Source organism: Syngnathoides biaculeatus, chromosome 20 (genome assembly GCF_019802595.1).
Source record: "Syngnathoides biaculeatus isolate LvHL_M chromosome 20, ASM1980259v1, whole genome shotgun sequence".
Classification (NCBI taxonomy): Eukaryota; Metazoa; Chordata; class Actinopteri; order Syngnathiformes; family Syngnathidae; genus Syngnathoides; species Syngnathoides biaculeatus.
The window spans coordinates 9,329,648-9,348,704 of NC_084659.1; the positions used below are offsets into that span (position 1 = coordinate 9,329,648).

The following is a 19,057-nucleotide window of genomic DNA, read 5'->3' on the forward strand; positions in this document are numbered from 1 at the left end:
CATAGATGTAGCATAGATCGTTGCTCTTGCACGCTTACAAGGTGGCCATCTTGGAAAGGTCGACAATCCATATTGAGACAATCCGTGGGCAATGAAATTAAGTAGTAAATTAGTCATTTCATAACGATATTTCCTTTTTTTTCGCATAAACAAGCGATATTGACATGGAACCTTTTCCTCAAAACCATAAAACGGGGAAGGAGGGGAATTTTCTCTTTTAATGTAGTATTCCACTGTAGTTATTTTACTGTTATGCTCCAGAGGTCGGGGAATTATTTATTACCATAGATATATAACCATACATATAGAAATGTACACACACACACACACACACAGATATACATTTATATATAGTATATAAACATACCCTTAAAACATGCGTGTTTTATTGTATATTTACATTATATACTTTTTTTAACCAGCTCTCAACACTTGAACATTGCCATCTGAGGTAAACACCAACACAGCATCATTCTTGAAATCTGAGATGGTAGTCACACTTTTTTAGAAAATTACATAAATATGGATCACACTTGAAAAAAAATCTATAAATCACAGCTGTATTTGGGTTATGTTTTTTTTTAAACGGTAGTTTTTGTGTAATTGGTGCACATTTATCCGGAGTAATTACCGTGAATTACCTTGTTATATACAAAAACATTTTAAAAATGCAATTTAAAACGTTGTGTGGGTGTAGATTATTTTTTTTAAACCACGTGTGTGACTCTAATATTGTTTGTGTTGCTGTACCGAGTGGAACATGCGCAGGTTCACGCATGTTTGAGCCTGGCAAAAGCAATGATGAGAAGCCTTACGTCACTTTTCTTGGATGCGATTAGCCCCGGAAGCAAGTGGGAGGAGGGGGGGGCGGTGGGGCTCTGCAAACGACATCGAACGCAGCATCCTTTTGCGCCACTCGCCTTCATCCGAAGCCGGAATTTCGAGCTAATTTCGCCCCCGACGATGGCAGAGAGCGAAGTGGACACTCCGAGCACACCGATTGAGTTTGAGAGCAAATACTTTGAGTTTGATGGGATTCGGTTGCCGCCTTTCTGCAGAGGAAAGATGGAGGATATTGCCAACTTCTGCCTCAGAGGGAGCGACATATGGATTATCACCTACCCAAAATCAGGTAGACGTCTTATCCACCGTTATGCATGCCACACCTCTGTTTTAAAAAAGAACCGGAGTCGCGAATAAAATACAGTTCACACTCTTTGACCGCCCCTGACTCTATCCATCCATCCATCCATCCATCTATCCATCTATTTTCGGAGCTGCTTATCCTCACAAGGATCGCAGGAGGGCTGAGGTCTATCCAAGCTATCTTTAGGCAGGAAGCGCAGCACACCCTGGAACGGTCACATGGAGACAGACAACACTACCGAGAGAGGAACTGTGGTACTGTGTGCGCAAGTCCGGTGTGGCGGAGAAATATGTTAGAATAATACAGGATGTGTATGAGGGCAGCTGAACAGCGGTGAGATGTGCCGTAGGTGTGTCACAAGAATTTAAGGTGGAGGTGGGACTGCATCAGGGCTCCGCGCTGAGCCCCTTCCTGTTTGTTGTAGTAATGGATAGGCTGACAGACGAGGTTAGACTGGAATCCCCTTGGACGATGATGTTCGCAGATGATATTGTGATCTGCAGTGAAAGCAGGGAGCAGGTGGAGGAACAATTAGAAAGATGGAGGTACGCACTGGAAAGGAGAGGGATGAAGATTAGCCGAATTAAAAAAGAATATATGTGCGGAGTAGGAAGAGTGAGGCTCCAGGGAGAAGAGATAGCGAGGGTGGACGACTGCAAATACTTGGTGTCAACAATGCAGAGCAATGGTGAGTGTGGTAAGGAAGTGAAGAAACGGGTCCAAGCAGGCTGGAACAGTTGGCGGAAGGTGTCTGGTGTTCTATGTGACAGAAGAGTCTCCGCTAGGATGACGGGCAAAGTCTATAAAACAGTGGCGAGGCCGGCCGTGATGTACGGATTAGAGACGGTGGCACTGAAGAAACAACAGGAAGCAGAAATGGAGGTGGCAGAAATGAAGATGTTGAGGTTTTCGCTTGGTGTGAACAGGTAGGATAGGATTAGAAATGAGTTCATTAGAGGGACAACCAAAGTTGGATGTTTTAGAGACAAGGTCCGAGAGAGAAGACTTAGATGGTTTGGACGTGTTCGGAGGCGAGAGAGTGAGTATATTGGTAGAATGGTGCTGAGGATGGAGCTGCCAGGCAAACGGGTACCTGTACCTGGTCTTGTGAGCCGTGCAATTTGGGTTCAGCCTCGTGTTCATCCTTTATTTATTTGTCATGTCATTGGTGAACGTTACTGACCACCTTCTTGTAGCCACTGACAAAAGTCTTGTCTCTGTGTTCGTCTTTTTAAACCTTACTGCAGCTTTCAACAGAATTATTCAGGTGTAAAAGAAAGCCAAGAACTGCTGTTGTCTTTTTAACGTGTTTTGGCTTTGTGATTTTAGGCACCAGTCTACTTCAAGAGGTTGTGTATCTTGTGAGTCAAGGAGCAGACCCAGATGAAATTGGCCTTATGAACATTGATGAACAGTTACCTGTTTTAGAGTACCCTCAACCGGGCTTGGACATCATCAAGGTACTGTATTTCAAAACATGTGCTGCTTATGAGAAAAACTGGTCAGTCAATCACATGGTTGGGAGTGACTACAAGAAAGCGACGGATCACTTTAATTTATTTACTCTTTTCGTCAGATTTATGTTCAGGGAAACGCACTCATGAGCACACACACACACTATTATGCACGTTTACCAGACTATCAGGTGTCTAACATTCTTCAGATGAACACACCCCTTCTGACACGAAAGCGCTTCTCACAACCAAGTGAAGCGATTGGTCCGCCCCCATGCCGGTGGCCTATGACAGACAGGCAAAATGGCGGATCGTGGTGGAAAACACAGACCAGGACAAGGCCAATTATCGCCTCGATATAGTCTCGATTAGAACCTAATCATCGTTGATTTCTATGAAAACTTACAAATACAATGTTTTTATTCCTTCAGGAGCTCACATCCCCGCGTCTCATCAAAAGTCACCTTCCTTACCGATTCCTCCCGACCGGAATGCACAACGGAGAGGCCAAGGTCAGTTTTATTTTTTTTTTCTTCTGGGGCAAAATAAGTAGAATCCTACAGACATCTTCCAACTTGAACAACACACCAGGGTTTGAGAAGATTACTTTGGAAATGTAGTCGCTTACAATTACAGGTTACCATGTTGAACATGGTTTTCCTCCAGATAATTTACATGGCTCGTAACCCTAAAGACCTGGTAGTGTCCTACTTCGAGTTCCACCGATCTCTTAGGACCATGAGCTACCGAGGAACCTTCCAAGAGTTCTGCCAACGCTTCATGAATGACAAGCGTAAGTACGCAGGTGACCAGATCGTTACCACATTTTAAGAAGTTCAGTTTTCGTTCCGGTTACTGTTCTGTCCGTAGCCTTCTGCGAGAAAAAAAGATCTTCTCTCTGTTCTGTAGTTGGATATGGTTCCTGGTTTGATCACGTTTTAGAATTCTGGGAACATCGCATGGACTCAAATGTTCTCTTCTTGAAGTATGAGGACATGTACAAGGTAAAACTTCAAACAACAAGGCTGCGAGCCGTTCGTCTGTTCCCTCGGCATTTCACACGTTTCCCGCGGTCCTTTTCCTTGCAACCCTCAGGATCTCGGGGCGTTGGTGGAGCAGTTGGCCTGGTTCCTGGGGGTATCCTGCGACAAGGTCCAGCACGAGGCGATGGTGGAGAGCTGCAACCAGCTCATCGAGCAGTGCTGTAGCTCAGAGGCGCTGTCCATTTGCAGGGGTGAGTATTAAAAATGGCAGCGAAAACCGGACACAGCACGTCTGGTTGGAAATCAAGTCTTTTTTGGGGGTCCTGGCTGTGCAGATCCCCTGCGCACCTGCGCCTCATCGGGGATAATTAATCCTAGTATATATAGGACCCAGCGGATGGTCTGGCTTTGCCAGATCGTTGCCATCCATGCCTCGTTCCCATAGTTCCTTGTTCCTGATCCTGAATCCCGGTTTACAGACCTTTGGCTGTCCTCCGACCAACCCTGAAAGTTTGACGCTCTCGAAACTGGTGCTCTCTCTGACTGACTCTCCGGCTTACGACCTTGGAACGAATAAAGACCTTCCTTTAACTGCCTCCCTGTCAACCGAGTCGTGCATTTGGGTCCACACTAGAGTTCTGGTTGTGACAGAACGATCTGGCCCAGAAGAACGTTCCTGGATCCCGTCCGGTTTTATTGTGGACGCTAGACTTATCAGAGACTTCCACCCATCCCATCCTGAGGCTCCTGGGCCGTCTGGAGCCGGCCGTTGAGGTTGGGGAGGGGGTAGGGGGGGGGTTACTGTCATGGTCCCGCCGGTCCCAGCCCTGGCGATGCAGGTCCCCTGCACACCTGCGCCTCATCGGGGATAATTTAATTAACCCTCGTATATATAGGACCCAGCGGATGGTCTGGCTTTGCCAGATCGTTGCCATCCATGCCTCGTTCCCGCACTTCCTTGTTCCTGATCCTGAATCCCTGTGTCCCGACCTTCGCCTGTCCTCCGAACAACCCCGTAAGCTTGACGCTCCTGATACTGCTGGTCTCTCTGGCTTACGACCTTGGAACGAATAAAGACATTCCCTTAACTGCCTCCCTGTCTACCGAGTCCTCCATTTGGGTCCACACTTGAGGTCTAGTTATGACAGGGGGGAATCTGAAAAAGGATCGTGTCTTAATGCTGTCCAAACCTTTGACCGCCCCTGAACAGATTTATTTCATTTTTGTTCCCTGCAGGTCGCGTCGGCCTGTGGAAGGACATCTTCACCGTGTCAATGAATGAAAAATTTGATGCCGTGTACAGAGAGAAGATGGGAAATTCCCACCTGAACTTTGATTTCTGCCTCGGAGAACGGCCCGTTCCCACCCTGTAGTCCGCACGAGTCCAACGAACAACTACCGCACCACTTCCCGCTCGACCCAACAGAATGTCTGTCCATTCCGTGAATACTTTGGTGTGCGTAACATGTAATGACATGTATGTGTCATCCAGTAAACACGACTACAGTGCATTTCTTATCACGTCAATCGAAAAGAAAATGATACAAAAAAATTAATACATACAGTATTTTGACATTTCATATAAACACATGTATAAATTGTTTAATTGTATAAATTATGTATATAAATCTACAATATTTCAGAATGTGCAGTATCACCCCTGTCAGAATGTTCTGTCATTAATGTATAATTTATTGATTGCTTATTGAAATGCAATCTTCTGATTTTCCTGGATTGTTCCATGATTTTATTTATTGATTGTTATGGCTGTTACTGTTATATTTTCGTTTGATTCTTCCTATTGAAGTTAGAAATGGAACACGAAAACCGCTACACACTCATTCACAATAAAAATATCAATTGACAATTCATAGATGTATATTGTAATACATACAATGTTATATAATTATATCATGTACATAATACAGTACAGACAAGGATTTACAGTTTGCACATCTTATCCAGGTCCATTTAAATATGGGAAATGTGTACATTACATTCATAACAACACATTCTACTATGATTATTATTGCATTCTTATTATCTTTCACGTGAATTCAAATGGAAATAATGGCATCAGATAAGGCTTGGCTTATTGATTTATTGCTCACAAATTTGTCCCCTTCATTCAACACATCACAGGCGTTTCATTGTGCTGTTTACTATGAATATTTTCAAGCATCATACATGCATTATATCGTTAATTACCAATTGCAGCTCTTCAAAATGTAACTACGAATTGTCAGAAAGATATTGTTGATGTCTGCAATGTTAATATATTGATAAATATGAATTCCCAACGACATTACTCTGACCTCTCGCCAAAAGTTCAGGAGAGAAATATTACAAGGTTGCCATCTAGCGGTAATATTGATGCAGGCCAGCTATCTCCTTTCAAAGGCTGCCATGCACGTTCTGGTGCCGTTCGGGTTTTAAGAGCGGGCTGGGACTGCCATGACACTTGCCTTTGAGACGCAACAACAGAACGATAACCATTGTTTTTAAAAACTATTTTCATGGTCAAATTGGATATTTGTTCAATCTTGGGAAGTGAGGACAAATTTGCATCTTTACTTCTGAGGTTCAAACAAGATGGTTATTTTGACCCCAATTTTTTTTCATGTATGAGGTGGACAATTCCTGAAATGGTATTCGCTATATCTATTAATATTCTTTTTACATATTGTATATATTTGTACTGCAACATTCTGGACTGTGCATTGCGACCACGGGCATCCTTATATGGGCATCGCTGATTCGCTGACATTCACGGAAATCCGTTGATGGGCAGCAACAGGTGTGCTCAACCACCGACTTTTCCCGAAAAATATTCCCAAACTATCGATTTTTGGAGTTTAAATTCGTTTTTATAATTCGATAAAATACTCCGGACTAAATGGCGGAAGCCATAAATCGTAAGTGTTTAAGTTAGTCTTCCTAAATATCGTTGAGAAACTGGTTAGCAAAAGACGGGCAGTAGAGTTAGCGTGAAGGCTAACGTTACCTAAATTAACCTGACGCTTCTTGAATCGAAATCGTATTTTTTACGTGTAATATCTTATTGTATTATACAAATGATATCGTGTTTCTCCCCCTTTGCTATTAATTTCGTGATAGTTGTTTTCTGCCTTTTTGCTGTACTTCGGACTACACGCCAAAGTTTGGGCTTCTGTGAGGAGAACATTAGCATAATTATGGAAGTAGGAAGCGTGACAAAAAAAGAGTAAAGTGTAGCCCCGACTCCCTCCCATCATTGTTTCGACGACAGATTGCCTGTGTGGGTTTTCACTCCGGTTTCCTCCCACATCCCAAAGTGTGGTTGTGAATGCAGTTGTTTGCCTCCATGTGCCCTGCGTTTGGCTGGCAAACAGTTCAGGGTGTGCCCAGCCTCCTTACTGTCGACATCTGGAATAGGCTCCAGCACTCCTTTGTGAGGATAAGCGGCTAAAAAAATGGATGGATGGATTTATCTGTCATGAAAGTTTAACTGGATGTATATAATATTAAATAATGTTGAGTCACAATTTTAAACTTACTAACTGCATAAAAGTGTTTTTTAAACTTCCCTATTGTCACCAAGTCAACCCCCTTTTTTTCATATTCAAGCAAATAATGAAAGTGCAATAAAAGTAAAATAGTCTTCATTGGTCAAAGTGCCTTTCAGAGCATTTTATATGGAATATCACAAAATACAACCACAGATATGAAGCACTGGCTGATTTGTTCTTTTGAGGAAAGATCCTCAAGTAATATTTTTTATGCATACCGGTCAAAATAATATCTATCCACATATCAATTTAGCCCCTTATCCTCACAAGGGTTGTGGGGAGTGCTGAAGCCTATCCAATTTTTTGGATGTGGGAGGAGAAAACCCACACAGGCACGGGGAGAACATGCAAACCAAACCCGGGCGGGGCCAGGATCGAACCCTGCACCTCAGAACTGTGAGGCCAAAGCTGTACAGCTCCGTCATCGTGCCGCCCCAGAATAATATTTCCAAATAAATTCAATTCAAACCACTTTCCATATTTTAGCAGACAGAGGCTCTCAGTTTGCGATAGAATTCAAGCAACCTAATCAACCCAAATCTGCCCCTAAATTAGAAGAGCCATATTTTATTACTAATCTACAGCAACACATTATGTAAAGAAAAACTTTAAAACACTTATAAGAACTTAACTAACTTCAATCGAAGAATTCTGTTGATTTTGTTTTTTGTGCATTTGAATGTGATTTTTGGTTGGGAAGGTGCCGTGCACGCATTATTACGATTGAAAAAATCCAATTTTATAGGTGATGACCAAGAGTTGTCTGAAGACAGCGACGCATCCTCAGTGGGGTTCTTCCCTCCGACCAACATGGAACGGTTCAGGAAGCGACAGTCCGTTCAGTTGGCCCTGGTAAAACTGATGGACGACACAGGGTATGACCTCATCCAAACAAATGGACGGAGGAAATTTGGTGGACCGCCACCGAGTGAGTGGAAATGCAAAACAGATGTTCTAAACTCCATATTTGCATAGATAATTTATACCAGTACTCGTGTGATGGATTTCTTGAAAACTCAAGAACTGACTAATGTCTCTACCTGCAGACTGGGACGGTCCGATGCCACGGATCGACTGTGAGGTCTTCGTCGGCAAAATCCCGACAGACATGTACGAGGACGAGCTCGTCCCTCTCTTCAAGACCGCTGGCACCATTTACGAGATGAGGTTAATGATGGAGTTCAGCGGGCTGAACCGCGGCTACGCCTTTCTGTTATACACCGATCGGTAATGCCCGACTTTTTTAGCATGTCGAAGCGACGAGGGGAATGATAAGAACGGAGACGACTGTGTTCCAGGGAGGCGGCGCGACAAGCAATTAAGAAGTTCAATAATCGCGAAGTTCGCCAAGGGCAATTCATCAGCGTTTGCCCCTCTTTAGATAAATGCAGCCTCTTCCTTGGCTGCATTCCCCAAAACAAGCGCAAGGAGGAGATCATGGAGGCGGCTAAAAAGGTATACACGAGGACGTCTTTGTGGGTGAATGTTGCATGGTCCTCACATCAAAATCACATTGACCCTCCTAGGTAACGGAGGGCCTTCTGAATGTGAGCATGCTTCCAAGCCGCAGAGGCTTTGCATTCTTGCATTTTGAGACCCACAAGGCGGCGGCATTTGCTCGGAAGACATTGATGGCGAGTAAGTTTTCGTTCCGGCCAGCATAACCAGTTGCACTCTTGTGTTCCTTTGAACGCTATCACGGACCAACGGTGCAGGGGCGGACCCAAATGCAGGACTCCAACACGAAGACATGATGTTAGACGTGGTTTTATTTCGGAAGCGGGTCGATACCAAAAAGCAGTCCAAAACAAGGCAGAGGCACGACTAGGTAGGATCCAAAAAAGACATTCAGCGAGGTCTGATGACTATGTGGCAAACTAGCAATCTTGACAGGACGGAATTAACCAAAGGGCACAGAATCGCTGCGACGAGGACATCTCAACACTACGCTTACTCTCAGTTGTGGAGAAACCACCTGAGAGTGAATCTAACACACTTGACACAAGGCAACGAACTGGCAACGCCAGTGACAAAACTCCAAACTGAAATGGTCTAATTAGAGTCCCCATGGAATGCTATTCCAGTGAACCGCACTGTGGAGTAAAAAGGAAGGACGTACGGTAACTTTTCGCACCACAGGGATTGAAACGTCATCCGTTGCTGTCGTTCTCGCCTGCCAGGCTCATGGCCAGAAACTTCCACCCAGCAGCGTTGCCATGGAGGGTTTTATGAATAGTTTTGCACACAATTTTGTTTCCACTATGGCCCTTGCTTATTTTATTTTGTATTAAGAATTAATAAATACATTTGAGAAGATTGCATTTTTTTTAAACTTCTAATTGGATCTGCGGCTCAGCTTCAGCCAGATTTTTCCTCGAGCGGCCCCCAACGTAAATTGAGTTTGAGACCCCTGAGCTAATGGAAATTCATCCAGATTAATTTGCCACGTAACAAACAAAGAGCATCAAATTTCCGCAGCGCTAAGATTTACGACGCGACGAACCGATGACCTTTTTGAATTAAATATTTGTGAGCGTCCTGACTGTCGTCTTCTCGCTGCAGGAATGAAGTTGTGGGACAAGAAAATCTGGGTCAACTGGGCCAGGTCGGATGAGTACAGGATAGGAGCCAAAAATTCCATCAAAAACAGTCCACGTTAGTCAAGTCTTGATCTGATGAATGATTGCAATCTAAACATTTTGATTCGTCACGGAGTACCGGTACCGAAACCGAATCATGATGCCTCGTCAGCAAATGGATATGGTACCTACCTTACCATTCCACACCCTTCAGAATCATAATCTAATTTTCTGTTCTCTAACCTCTGAAGAAATAACCTGCTAGCTAACAAATACATGGACAAACAAACCCAAATTTTTGAATTTACAAATAGAAATATTTTGAAGTTGTTTGCTGAGGTATTATTCCACTACTATTGACTTCTGTTTTGTCTTTTTGACCTGGTATCGTTTCGGTACAGGTATCGAGGTACTCTACACGCAAACAATAGTATCGATCAGTATTGGTATTGCGCCAACGCCAAAGCAATCAATCACACAAACATGTTTGTCAAAATAAAACAATAACATGTACATACTGCAAAGCAAGCATTTTTTTCTTGTGAAAGTCGGACGTACTTTTCAGGTACGCAACCTCTCATCGAGCACCTCAGCGGCAACACTGCAGCGCGAGTTTGAGCGCTTCCAACCAGGCGCAGTGGCGCGAATGAAGAAGTTCACCCGCCACGCCTTCATTCACTTTGGCTGCCACAAGGATGCCGTCGTTGCCGCCGGGGTGATGAACGGCGCCATCATCGACGGGAAGGTCGTGATAGTGACCCTGGATTACTTGGGATGGGAAGTGGTGTTGAGGACATCCAGCAAGAAAGTCCGGCAGCAAAGGCAGCCACAAGGAGGTGGAGCCAGTGGGGTAATCAACCTGCAAAATGGTGGCACTGATGAGAGCCATGCTGTGGAATCCACGAACCCTCGTGTGCAGTGGAGCCCTTGGACTCCTGGACCATCATGTATGCGATCAGACCACTTCATTCCCTTCAGAACCAAGACAGTGGGCACTGTTTTATTTCACCTTTGTCATTCCTGATTTGTCCAGTTCGAGCTGCCCAGGGTGTGTTCCCGCTCAATCCTGGCTCTCAGCTGTACCCCACCGACTTGCAGCTGCTCCAACCTGGTCAGTTCGGCTCCGCCGTGAGTCTGCTGGAGTTGTATTGCTGCGTGAACAAGCTGCCGCCCCCGCGTTACGAGCTCTTCTCTGTGCTGGATCCAGATGGGGGCTTCCTGGTGGTCTACAAGGTGATGATGACATGAGCATTCATTCATCCATTCAGGCAGAGTCCTTTTTTTTTTTTTTTAAAATGCACCTACCTTGCGGCACATTCCAGCTACGCGCATTCTCCGTACAACCGCCATCCGCTGACTAATTTTTCCTTGCAAGAACTGCGAGTGACATAGAAAATCTATTTGGAAAATATAGAACATTTCAAATAGGAAAATAATTTCTGGAGCAGATGTGTTGTCACCGGTGACCCGTGGGCATCACACTGCATAATGTCCTCGACTTTGAAGAAGCGCGTGCATTATTTCAAATTTTGTATGAAATAAATCCAATAAAAGTAATTTCATCAGAATACTTTGCTTATGACTGAATACTCGCCAGTGAGACGTGCATCACTCTGCATAACGTGCTACACTTTGAAGGAGCTCGTGCATTTTTTTTTTATTTTGTATAAAATAAACCCAATAAAAGTCATTTCATCTGAATATTGTGCTTATGACGGAATACTCGTTTAGAAGTCAATATTAAAGAATATCTGTCGTTCTACATCAATGGTGTCCTCCAAACGCTTGCAGCACAGACCGCGTATGAGCCACTTCAACATATTTTACGACCGACAGATCAAATTTAAAAAAAAGATTCAAAATCTCAGTCATTGTTGAGCCATTTTTTAACCAACCAATCAACATACTGCTTTGTGACATTACTTACTGCATGTGTTTGTGTACATAGGTGGTGATGCTGCTGACACAAGAAGTCTTCATACCAGACACGGCGTGTGTGCAGGTGGATGTCGCTAAAGAGCTAGCTGCAGATTACGCACTGTGGAATCTTGGTAACGCACGCACAGATAGATTGCTTCCCTTAAGCGATAATCGGGCAGTTTCACCATCTTTTCCCCCAACAGAGCCCCGATCATTGGATATCTTTGAAACAGTTTTTCCCCAAGCAAGGGAACATAGTTTGAATCACAATAATCAAATGTAACCAAAAATATACATAAACTGAAATCATTATAGTTTGGTCTCAATTTACCTATTTAGTGATTTTTTTTCAGTCCTCTCAATTGTCCTACTTCTTCTTCGCTAATCTCTTTCTTCGAATGACTTCCTGTATTTTGGGGTTCCACCACCAAGTCTCCTTCTCCCCTTTCCTACCAGAAGACACAACAAGTCTCTCTCCTCCCTGTCTCTCTGATCACCTTGGCTGTAGTAGTCCAGTCTTCCGGAAGCTCCTCCTGTTCATTGAGAGCCTGTCTCACCTCTTTCTGAAAGACCGCACAACATTCTTCCTTTCTCAACTTCCACCACCTGATTCTCTGATCTACCTTTATCTTCTTAATCTTTCTCCTCGCCTCCCCTACAACTACCTAACAGTCAGTAACCTTCAGATTACAGTGAAGAAAATAAGTATTTGAACACCCTGCTATATTGAAAGTTCTTCCACTCAGAAATCGTGGAGGGGTCTGAAATTTTCATCGTCCACTGTGAGATAATCTCAAAAGAAAAATACAGAAATCACAATGTATGATTTTTTTAACGATTTCTTTGTGTGATACACCTGAAAATAAGTATTTCAACACCTGTCTATCAGCTAGAATTCTGACCCTGTTAGTCCGCTTTTAAAAGTCCACCTCCAGTCCATGTATTATCCTGAATCAGATGGACCTGTGTGAGGTCGTTAGCTAAATAAAGACACCTGTCCACCCCATACAATCAGTAAGACTCAAACTTGTAACATGGCCAAGATCAAAGAGCTGTCCAAAGACACCAGAGAGAAAATTGTACAAGTCCACACGGCTGGAAAGATCCACTGTTGGAGCAATCATTAGAAAATGGAAGAAGCTAAACATGGCGGTCAATCTCAATCGGAGTGGAGCCCCATGCAAGATTTCACCTCGTAGGGTCTCAATGATCCTTAGAAAGTTGAGGAATCAGCCCAGGACCACACGACAGGACTTGGTCAATGACCTGAAAAGAGCTGAGACAACCATTTCCAAGGTGATTGTTGGTAATACACTAAGACGTCAAGGTTTGAAATCATGCATGGCACGGAAGGTTCCCTTGCGAAAACCAGCACACGTCAAGGCCCGTCTTAAGTTTGCCAATGACCATTTGGATGATACAGAGGAGTCACGGGAGAATGTTTTGTGGTCAGATGAGACCAAAATTGAAATTTTTGGTCACAATTCCACTAAGAAAAATGATGAGTTCCATCCCAAGAACACCATCCCTACTGTGAAGCATGGGGGTGATGGGATTATGCTTTGGGGGAGTTTTTCTACACATGGGACAGGATGACTACACTGTATTAAGGTGAGGATGACCGTGGCCATGTATTTTGAGATTTTGGGGAACAACCTCTTTCCCTGAGTCAGAGCAGTGAAGATGGGTCGTGTCTGGGTCTTTTAACATCACAATGACCCGAAGCACCCAGCCAGGATAACCAAGGAGTGGCCTCCGTAAGAAGCAGCAGGTTCTGGCATGGGCTAGCTAGTTTTCAGACCTAAACCCAATAGAAAATCTTATGAGGGAGCTGAAACTCCATGTTTCTCAGCAACAGCCCAGAAACCTGTCTGATCTCGAGAAGATTTGTGTAGAGGAGTGGACCAAAATCCCTCCTGCAGTGTGTGCAAACCTGGTGAACAACTACAGGAAACGTTTGACCTCTGTAATTACAAACAAATGCTACTTTACAAAATATTAATATTGTTTTTCTCAGGTGTTCAAATATTTATTTCCAGCTGTATCACACAAAGAAATTGTGAAAAAAAAATCTGACATTGTGATTTCTGGATTTTTCTTTTTAGATGATCTCTCTCACAGTGGACATGCACCTACCATGAAAGTTTGAAACTCACACAGACCCCTTCAATGATGATGTCAGTAAAATCACATTTCCTTCATTCATTCATGCATCGTGTCCTCCCAACTCACAGTGTCGCGGTCCTCCCCGACTGACTTGACCAGAAACCTGTCCCCTGTGTAGTCTGCTACCGCCAGTCCAGACCTGCTCTGCGCTTGTTTTCACACTCCGTAGGCGACAATTCGAGTCTTGGTTGCCTTTTCGTTCGCACACGTTCAACCGAAGGTGGCCCAGTTGAATCTCAGGAGTTCCGTTGAGTTGCGGTGCACTCAGGCTATTTTTTCCATTCTTATTATGTTGGGGTAAATTTGCATTATTGTATTGCACTGTTTTGTAAATAAATGTTTTCTAAATCTGCAAAACCTTATTTGACTTAAACTGCTGTTTTTCATTTTTTTTGCTTAATTTTCACCACCGAGACAGAAGACCTTCGCATCTGTTCATTCAAGGAATGAGCTAAACCGGGGGGAAGGAATCAAACTCAATTTACCTCTGGGCCGCTGGAGCCAGAATCCGGTTGCGGCAGGGCCGCAGATCCACATGCACATCCGCACCCATGCAATTTCCATCCATCCATTTTCTTAGCCGCTTATCCTCACAAGGGTCAAGGGAAATGCCGGAGCCTATCCCAGCTGTCAACGGGCTGGAGGGGGGGGTACACCCCGAACTGGTTGCCAGCACAATCGCAGGGCCATCGAGACAGACGACAACTGCACTAACAATCACACCTAGGGACAATTTAGAGAGTCCAATTAATGGTGCATGTTTTTTGGGATGTGGGAGGAAAGCGGAGGGCCCGGAGGAAACCCACGCAGGAACGGGGAGAACATGCAAACTCCACACAGGCGGGCACGGGATTGAACCCCAGGACTTCAGAACTGTGAGGCCAACGCTTTACCAGCTGCGCCACCGTACCACCCCCACACAAGCGTGTTTGTCAAAATAAAACAATAACACGTCCATACTGCAAAGCATTCTTTTATTGTGGAAGTCTGATGTACTTTTCAGGTGTGCAACCTCTCCCTGAGCACCACAGCGGCAACCCTGCGGCGCGAGTTTGAGCGCTTCAAACCAGGCTCAGTGGTGCGAGTGAAGAATTTCCCCCGCCACGCCTTCATTCACTTTGGCTGCCACGAGGATGCCGTCGTTGCCGCCAGGATGATGAACGGCGCCATCGTCGACGGAAACCCCGTAGCAGTGACCCTGAATATCTACAGATGGCAGCAAAGGAAGGTGGTCAACCCACGGCATGGTGGCTCGGATGAGAGCTGTACTGTGGAATTCATGAACCCTCACCTTACTGCGATGAGCCACCCCGGCCGACAAGACGGCGGCCGGCTGCGGTGGCCCATACTCGACACCGAGGTAACTTATAATGGCGCCGAGCCGGTCCTCTTTACAGCCTTGTTCATAGCCGCCGCCGTCCGCGATGAACAACACCTCCGAGCCGGGGCGGTTTACGGCGTTGTCGTCGCACGCGGCTGAGTGCGGCATTGTCGGCAGCGTTGTTCAGACCGCGATGGCTCATCTCCGCCGCAGAAATGGATCGGATGGGGAGGCGGTTTCACTGAGGGAATGAATTTTTTTTTTATTTGAAATATGTAAAGAATTTGGCAGTGGTATGAGTTTTTTTTTTTTACAAATTGGGAGATCAGCAGTGATTACATGGTGTCTTATTTCAATTTTTTTCGATAAATAAGAGTTATTTAAGTTCACCTGTCTTCTGTAGAATTAGCATTTTTACGTTTCACCACTAGATGGGGGCCTTGGACCATTTCATTCACCTCCTGACCTTTAACCTTTAGGTTCTTTTGTAGCGCTTGGCAGGAAGGAAACCTCAGAAGTGAGCAGAAAATAGATTTTGATTTGTGCTTGATTTTTATACCAATTAAAAAAAAAAGCAATACTTGCAAAGTTGAGAGAAACCCTCCCCCCTTGTGTTTCTAAGAAAGTGGGCATGTTTGGAAGATTATGTCGACTGTAAAATGAAAAGGAGCTGAGGGTTGTGATGTCACGTGATGACGCCATCGGGGTGGAGCTTGAGTCACGTGACAGGATTATGGCGTAAGCGGGAGGGCAGAAGAGAAGTGCAGAGCTGACGGAAATTCACGCGACATGTTGCTGTCTGCTTGGTCGCTGCTCGTCATCGCCGTGGCAGGTGAGTTCTGATCAGCGAGGTCAAAGGTCGCTCGGCAGGTTCATGTCGCTGAAATACGATTGTCTCATCCTCCAGGCGCCAGCGGTGACGAGTTGGAGGCAGTCACGAGCGAAGTGTTGGCCTCAGAAGGCGAACAGGTCACACTGTCGTACGATTACGCCAATAAAGCTGCAGGTTCTGATTATTTCTTCTGGTTCCGACAACTTCCTGGACAACCGCCCAACTTCCTGCTCTCTCACTTGGGAAGCGGCAGCCAGTTAAACGCCAAGTCAGGAATGTCGGCGAGCGTCGCAAGTGACGGGAGGCGAGTGCACCTGCACATCGAGGATGCGACACTTGAGCACTCTGCAGTGTACTACTGTGCAGTGAGGCCCACAGTGACACAAGCGCCACGTTCTCCGTACCAGAACCCAAACGCATCACATCCCACTGCGCTGTCGTAGCTTACAAAAAGTCTCCACATCCATTGCGTAAAATCTTTTCCGTTGTATGAATGAGAGCATTTCTCACTGAAGTGTGAAAGGATTTTAGTTTATGTTCTCACCATACTCAAGAATATAACGTGGAACCTATTTCACGTTTGTATTATGAGCCTGGCATACGCACAGACATTTTTGGAGGCTGGTGCTCAAGCCAGAAAAGGGAACCCATCAGCAATCAAGAAAAAAATTGTGTTTGTTTAAGTAAAGTAAAGTATGAGTATTTATTTATTTGTCACATTTAAGATGGACAATAATACCACTAAAAAGTGATGACGCTATTGAAATGAAATGAAGTACATTTCAGCAGTGTGTGTGAGACAACATGAGACCTTCGGAGTGTTGTGCTGCGACAAGGGAGGACATGTTTGTTTGACAAGGTGCACGGTGACGTCATCGCAACAGGAAGCGAAGGCCACGCCCCCTCAGCCACAAGTCAGCATTCACGACGACCACCAGCGCAGACATGAATCGGCTACTCGTGAGCGTGCTGATGGCCGCTTTGAGTCTCGGTGAGGTCACCTGAGGTCATCGCCGCTTCCGACTGGTTTCTGACTTCCTTTGTCGCTCTCTTGACAGGAAACGGACAGGAAATGGTGCGCCAGCCAAAAGGCCACGTCCACGCCGTGGAGGGCGAAAAGGTGACGCTGGACTGCAGCTTCGACAAGTCTCAGAGCACCGACTACATCTTCTGGTACAAACAGGAAGTGAACGCGGCACCCGAGTTTGTTCTGAGCATCTTTAAGATCGGTCAGGGCAAGACGGAGAAGAAGTACGCCGACAGGTTTCGCTCCATCATGAACACCAGCACCCTGCGAGCTCCTCTGCACATCGAGAGCGTGAAACCGAGCGACTCTGGAGTCTACCACTGCGCCCTGCAGCCCACGCTGACACATTCGCTGGGGTGCCTGTACAAAAACTCCTGCACCCGCCTCACTCCACGTCACGTTGTGGGCAGGGTCTCGCCGGAGGAGACGAGTCAGGTCTTGAAAACACGCAAACCCGACAGCGGTTACATTGACAAAAACAGAAATCCAAAGTACCTCCCTAATGCCCACTAGTATGAACACAGTTGTCACCGGCCGAGTTCAAAAACCCAATAAAGACCCGACACAACTAGCCAGCGTGTAAACTGTGGCAGCAGGCTGATGCGGCTCCTTTCGAGTGCCTCGTTGTCACGGTGCAGAAAAGCCAGATGATGGCCCAAAGGGATCGTGACTGGACACCGGAGGCTTTTAGCGGCTTTTATTTGAAGACTCAGACGTTGAACCATGTTGGCGTAAGAAAGACGCTCAATTATGTTGCATCCGATAACATAATTCACAATGTTTTTTTTACATGCAATCAAGCACACAGGTGTGCGACCCCGTACCGCCTCACATACGCACTTCCTGCCCGAGGCGAAGATGCAAAAAATAAAAACGAGACACGTTGCTCGACCCTCTCATCGGAGTCATTCAGGTCACATGATTGGCAGAAAACGACGAGGATGAATATAACGTGGGTAAACTACGTTAGCGATTCCAAAATGTTCACACTGCTCAACTACAGCGTGAAAAGGCCTTTCGACCTGACCTCCGTTGCCTCCCCACAATCTGCATCCTGTCCCAGAAAGCTTTGAAGACACAAACCAGAACTGCTGTCATCTGTGACGCAGGTGCCGTGGCGACCGCTTCCTGTGGAAAGAGTCTCGAAGACCCAACAAATCAAAAAACAGGCAAAGTCGCATTCAGATGTTATGAATACGTTGTAAGTAAGCGACATTTGAAACATTGGTTCGGAATATGGTTAGGGTTATCAAATAAAAAGTAAAAACAATCAGTGTGGAAAGAAATTGCTGTAAATTATCCACAGAAACTGGCATGTCTCCATCACCTGCAAAAAGGATACATTTGAAGGATTTTGATACATAGCGAGCATCGTTTATGTACATTAAATAACATTGGTCCCAGCGTTGACCCTTGTGGGACACCACACACAATGCCAAAGAATTCTGACTGATGTCCATCCGTCATCACAAACTTTTGCCCTTTTCTCCAAATGGCTTCCCACACTTTTCATATCTTCCCAAGCCCCCAACCCACTCCCAAATATCACATTGTTTGAAATTACGCATATATTGTTATTTATTTTATCAAATGAATAAATGTCACACTCACTGATATTTTATCGTTTCTTCGATGAGTTCTGTTCAGGGTCGGGGTTGAGCCCGATTTGCCCTGAAACCGTGATGACTATCGGTGAGTAATACATTTTTATTTACACAAACTATTTCAAAAGACATGTTCACAAATTTATTGAGCAGAAAAATTGACATTTTTTTTTCTACACAATTTTGACTGTAGTCATGCTTTTGACTGCTATCATTTTTATAGAAAAAATGTCCTTTTTAGAATAATTTTTTATACATATTCTGAGTATACTTAGCCCTACTGAGTTTTTGTTTTTACATATTCATGTATATTTTATGCTTCCATTTTACAAGTGACATTTTTTGGGGATATAGTATTCAAAATATTTCCCCAAATTCATCAGATGCAAACGGTGCTCTGTTGTAATTAAGCAACAACCTTTTTTTTTTTTTTTTTTTACAATCTTATTTTATTGATTTTTTTTTTTTTTTTAAAT

The 19,057-nt window shown here is 44.7% G+C and overlaps 2 protein-coding genes and 2 gene segments (V, D, J or C); all 4 read left to right on the top strand.

The window, feature by feature from the left end:
* Positions 1–884: 884 nt before the first annotated feature.
* On the top strand, positions 885–5,236 carry sult4a1 (sulfotransferase family 4A, member 1). Of its 2 annotated transcripts, none has more exons than XM_061806973.1 (7): positions 885–1,132; positions 2,477–2,607; positions 3,033–3,113; positions 3,238–3,394; positions 3,511–3,605; positions 3,697–3,835; positions 4,821–5,236. In XM_061806973.1, exons 1-7 carry the CDS (start codon positions 964–966, stop codon positions 4,955–4,957), a joined length of 909 nt encoding a protein of 302 aa, XP_061662957.1. In that variant the 5' UTR covers positions 885–963; the 3' UTR covers positions 4,958–5,236. The 2 variants fall into 2 exon arrangements, with proteins under 2 accessions (XP_061662957.1, XP_061662959.1); XM_061806975.1 differs by having other exon boundaries at positions 3,268–3,394.
* A 1,116-nt stretch (positions 5,237–6,352) lies between these two features.
* On the top strand, positions 6,353–15,903 carry LOC133493385 (probable RNA-binding protein 46). Of its 6 annotated transcripts, none has more exons than XM_061806701.1 (8): positions 6,361–6,499; positions 7,878–8,060; positions 8,179–8,359; positions 8,431–8,587; positions 10,277–10,658; positions 10,745–10,944; positions 11,660–11,762; positions 13,737–15,903. In XM_061806701.1, exons 1-8 carry the CDS (start codon positions 6,481–6,483, stop codon positions 13,778–13,780), a joined length of 1,269 nt encoding a protein of 422 aa, XP_061662685.1. In that variant the 5' UTR covers positions 6,361–6,480; the 3' UTR covers positions 13,781–15,903. The 6 variants fall into 6 exon arrangements, with proteins under 6 accessions (XP_061662681.1, XP_061662685.1, XP_061662684.1 ...); XM_061806700.1 differs by having other exon boundaries at positions 13,866–15,903; XM_061806698.1 differs by having other exon boundaries at positions 14,801–15,903.
* A 4-nt stretch (positions 15,904–15,907) lies between these two features.
* LOC133493959 (T cell receptor alpha variable 26-2-like) lies at positions 15,908–16,393 on the top strand. The segment is given in 2 exon segments: positions 15,908–15,950; positions 16,026–16,393. Coding segments are annotated over 2 exon segments (411 nt in total).
* Positions 16,394–16,395: 2 nt separating this feature from the next.
* LOC133493388 (T cell receptor alpha variable 20-like) lies at positions 16,396–19,036 on the top strand. The segment is given in 2 exon segments: positions 16,396–16,941; positions 17,009–19,036. Coding segments are annotated over 2 exon segments (528 nt in total).
* Positions 19,037–19,057: the final 21 nt, after the last annotated feature.

What these genes read in the sequence shown, in the direction of transcription:
- sult4a1 (XM_061806973.1), top strand. Translation starts at nt 964, where the DNA reads ATGGCAGAGAGCGAAGTGGACACTCCGAGCACACCGATTGAGTTTGAG. An exon ending in CGGGCTTGGACATCATCAAG is followed by an intron (nt 2,608 to 3,032) that starts GTACTGTATTTC and finishes TTATTCCTTCAG; the next exon opens with GAGCTCACATCCCCGCGTCT. An exon ending in TGCACAACGGAGAGGCCAAG is followed by an intron (nt 3,114 to 3,237) that starts GTCAGTTTTATT and finishes TTACAATTACAG; the next exon opens with GTTACCATGTTGAACATGGT.
- LOC133493385 (XM_061806696.1), top strand. An exon ending in ATTTGGTGGACCGCCACCGA is followed by an intron (nt 8,061 to 8,178) that starts GTGAGTGGAAAT and finishes CTCTACCTGCAG; the next exon opens with ACTGGGACGGTCCGATGCCA. An exon ending in TCATGGAGGCGGCTAAAAAG is followed by an intron (nt 8,588 to 10,276) that starts GTATACACGAGG and finishes CGTACTTTTCAG; the next exon opens with GTACGCAACCTCTCATCGAG.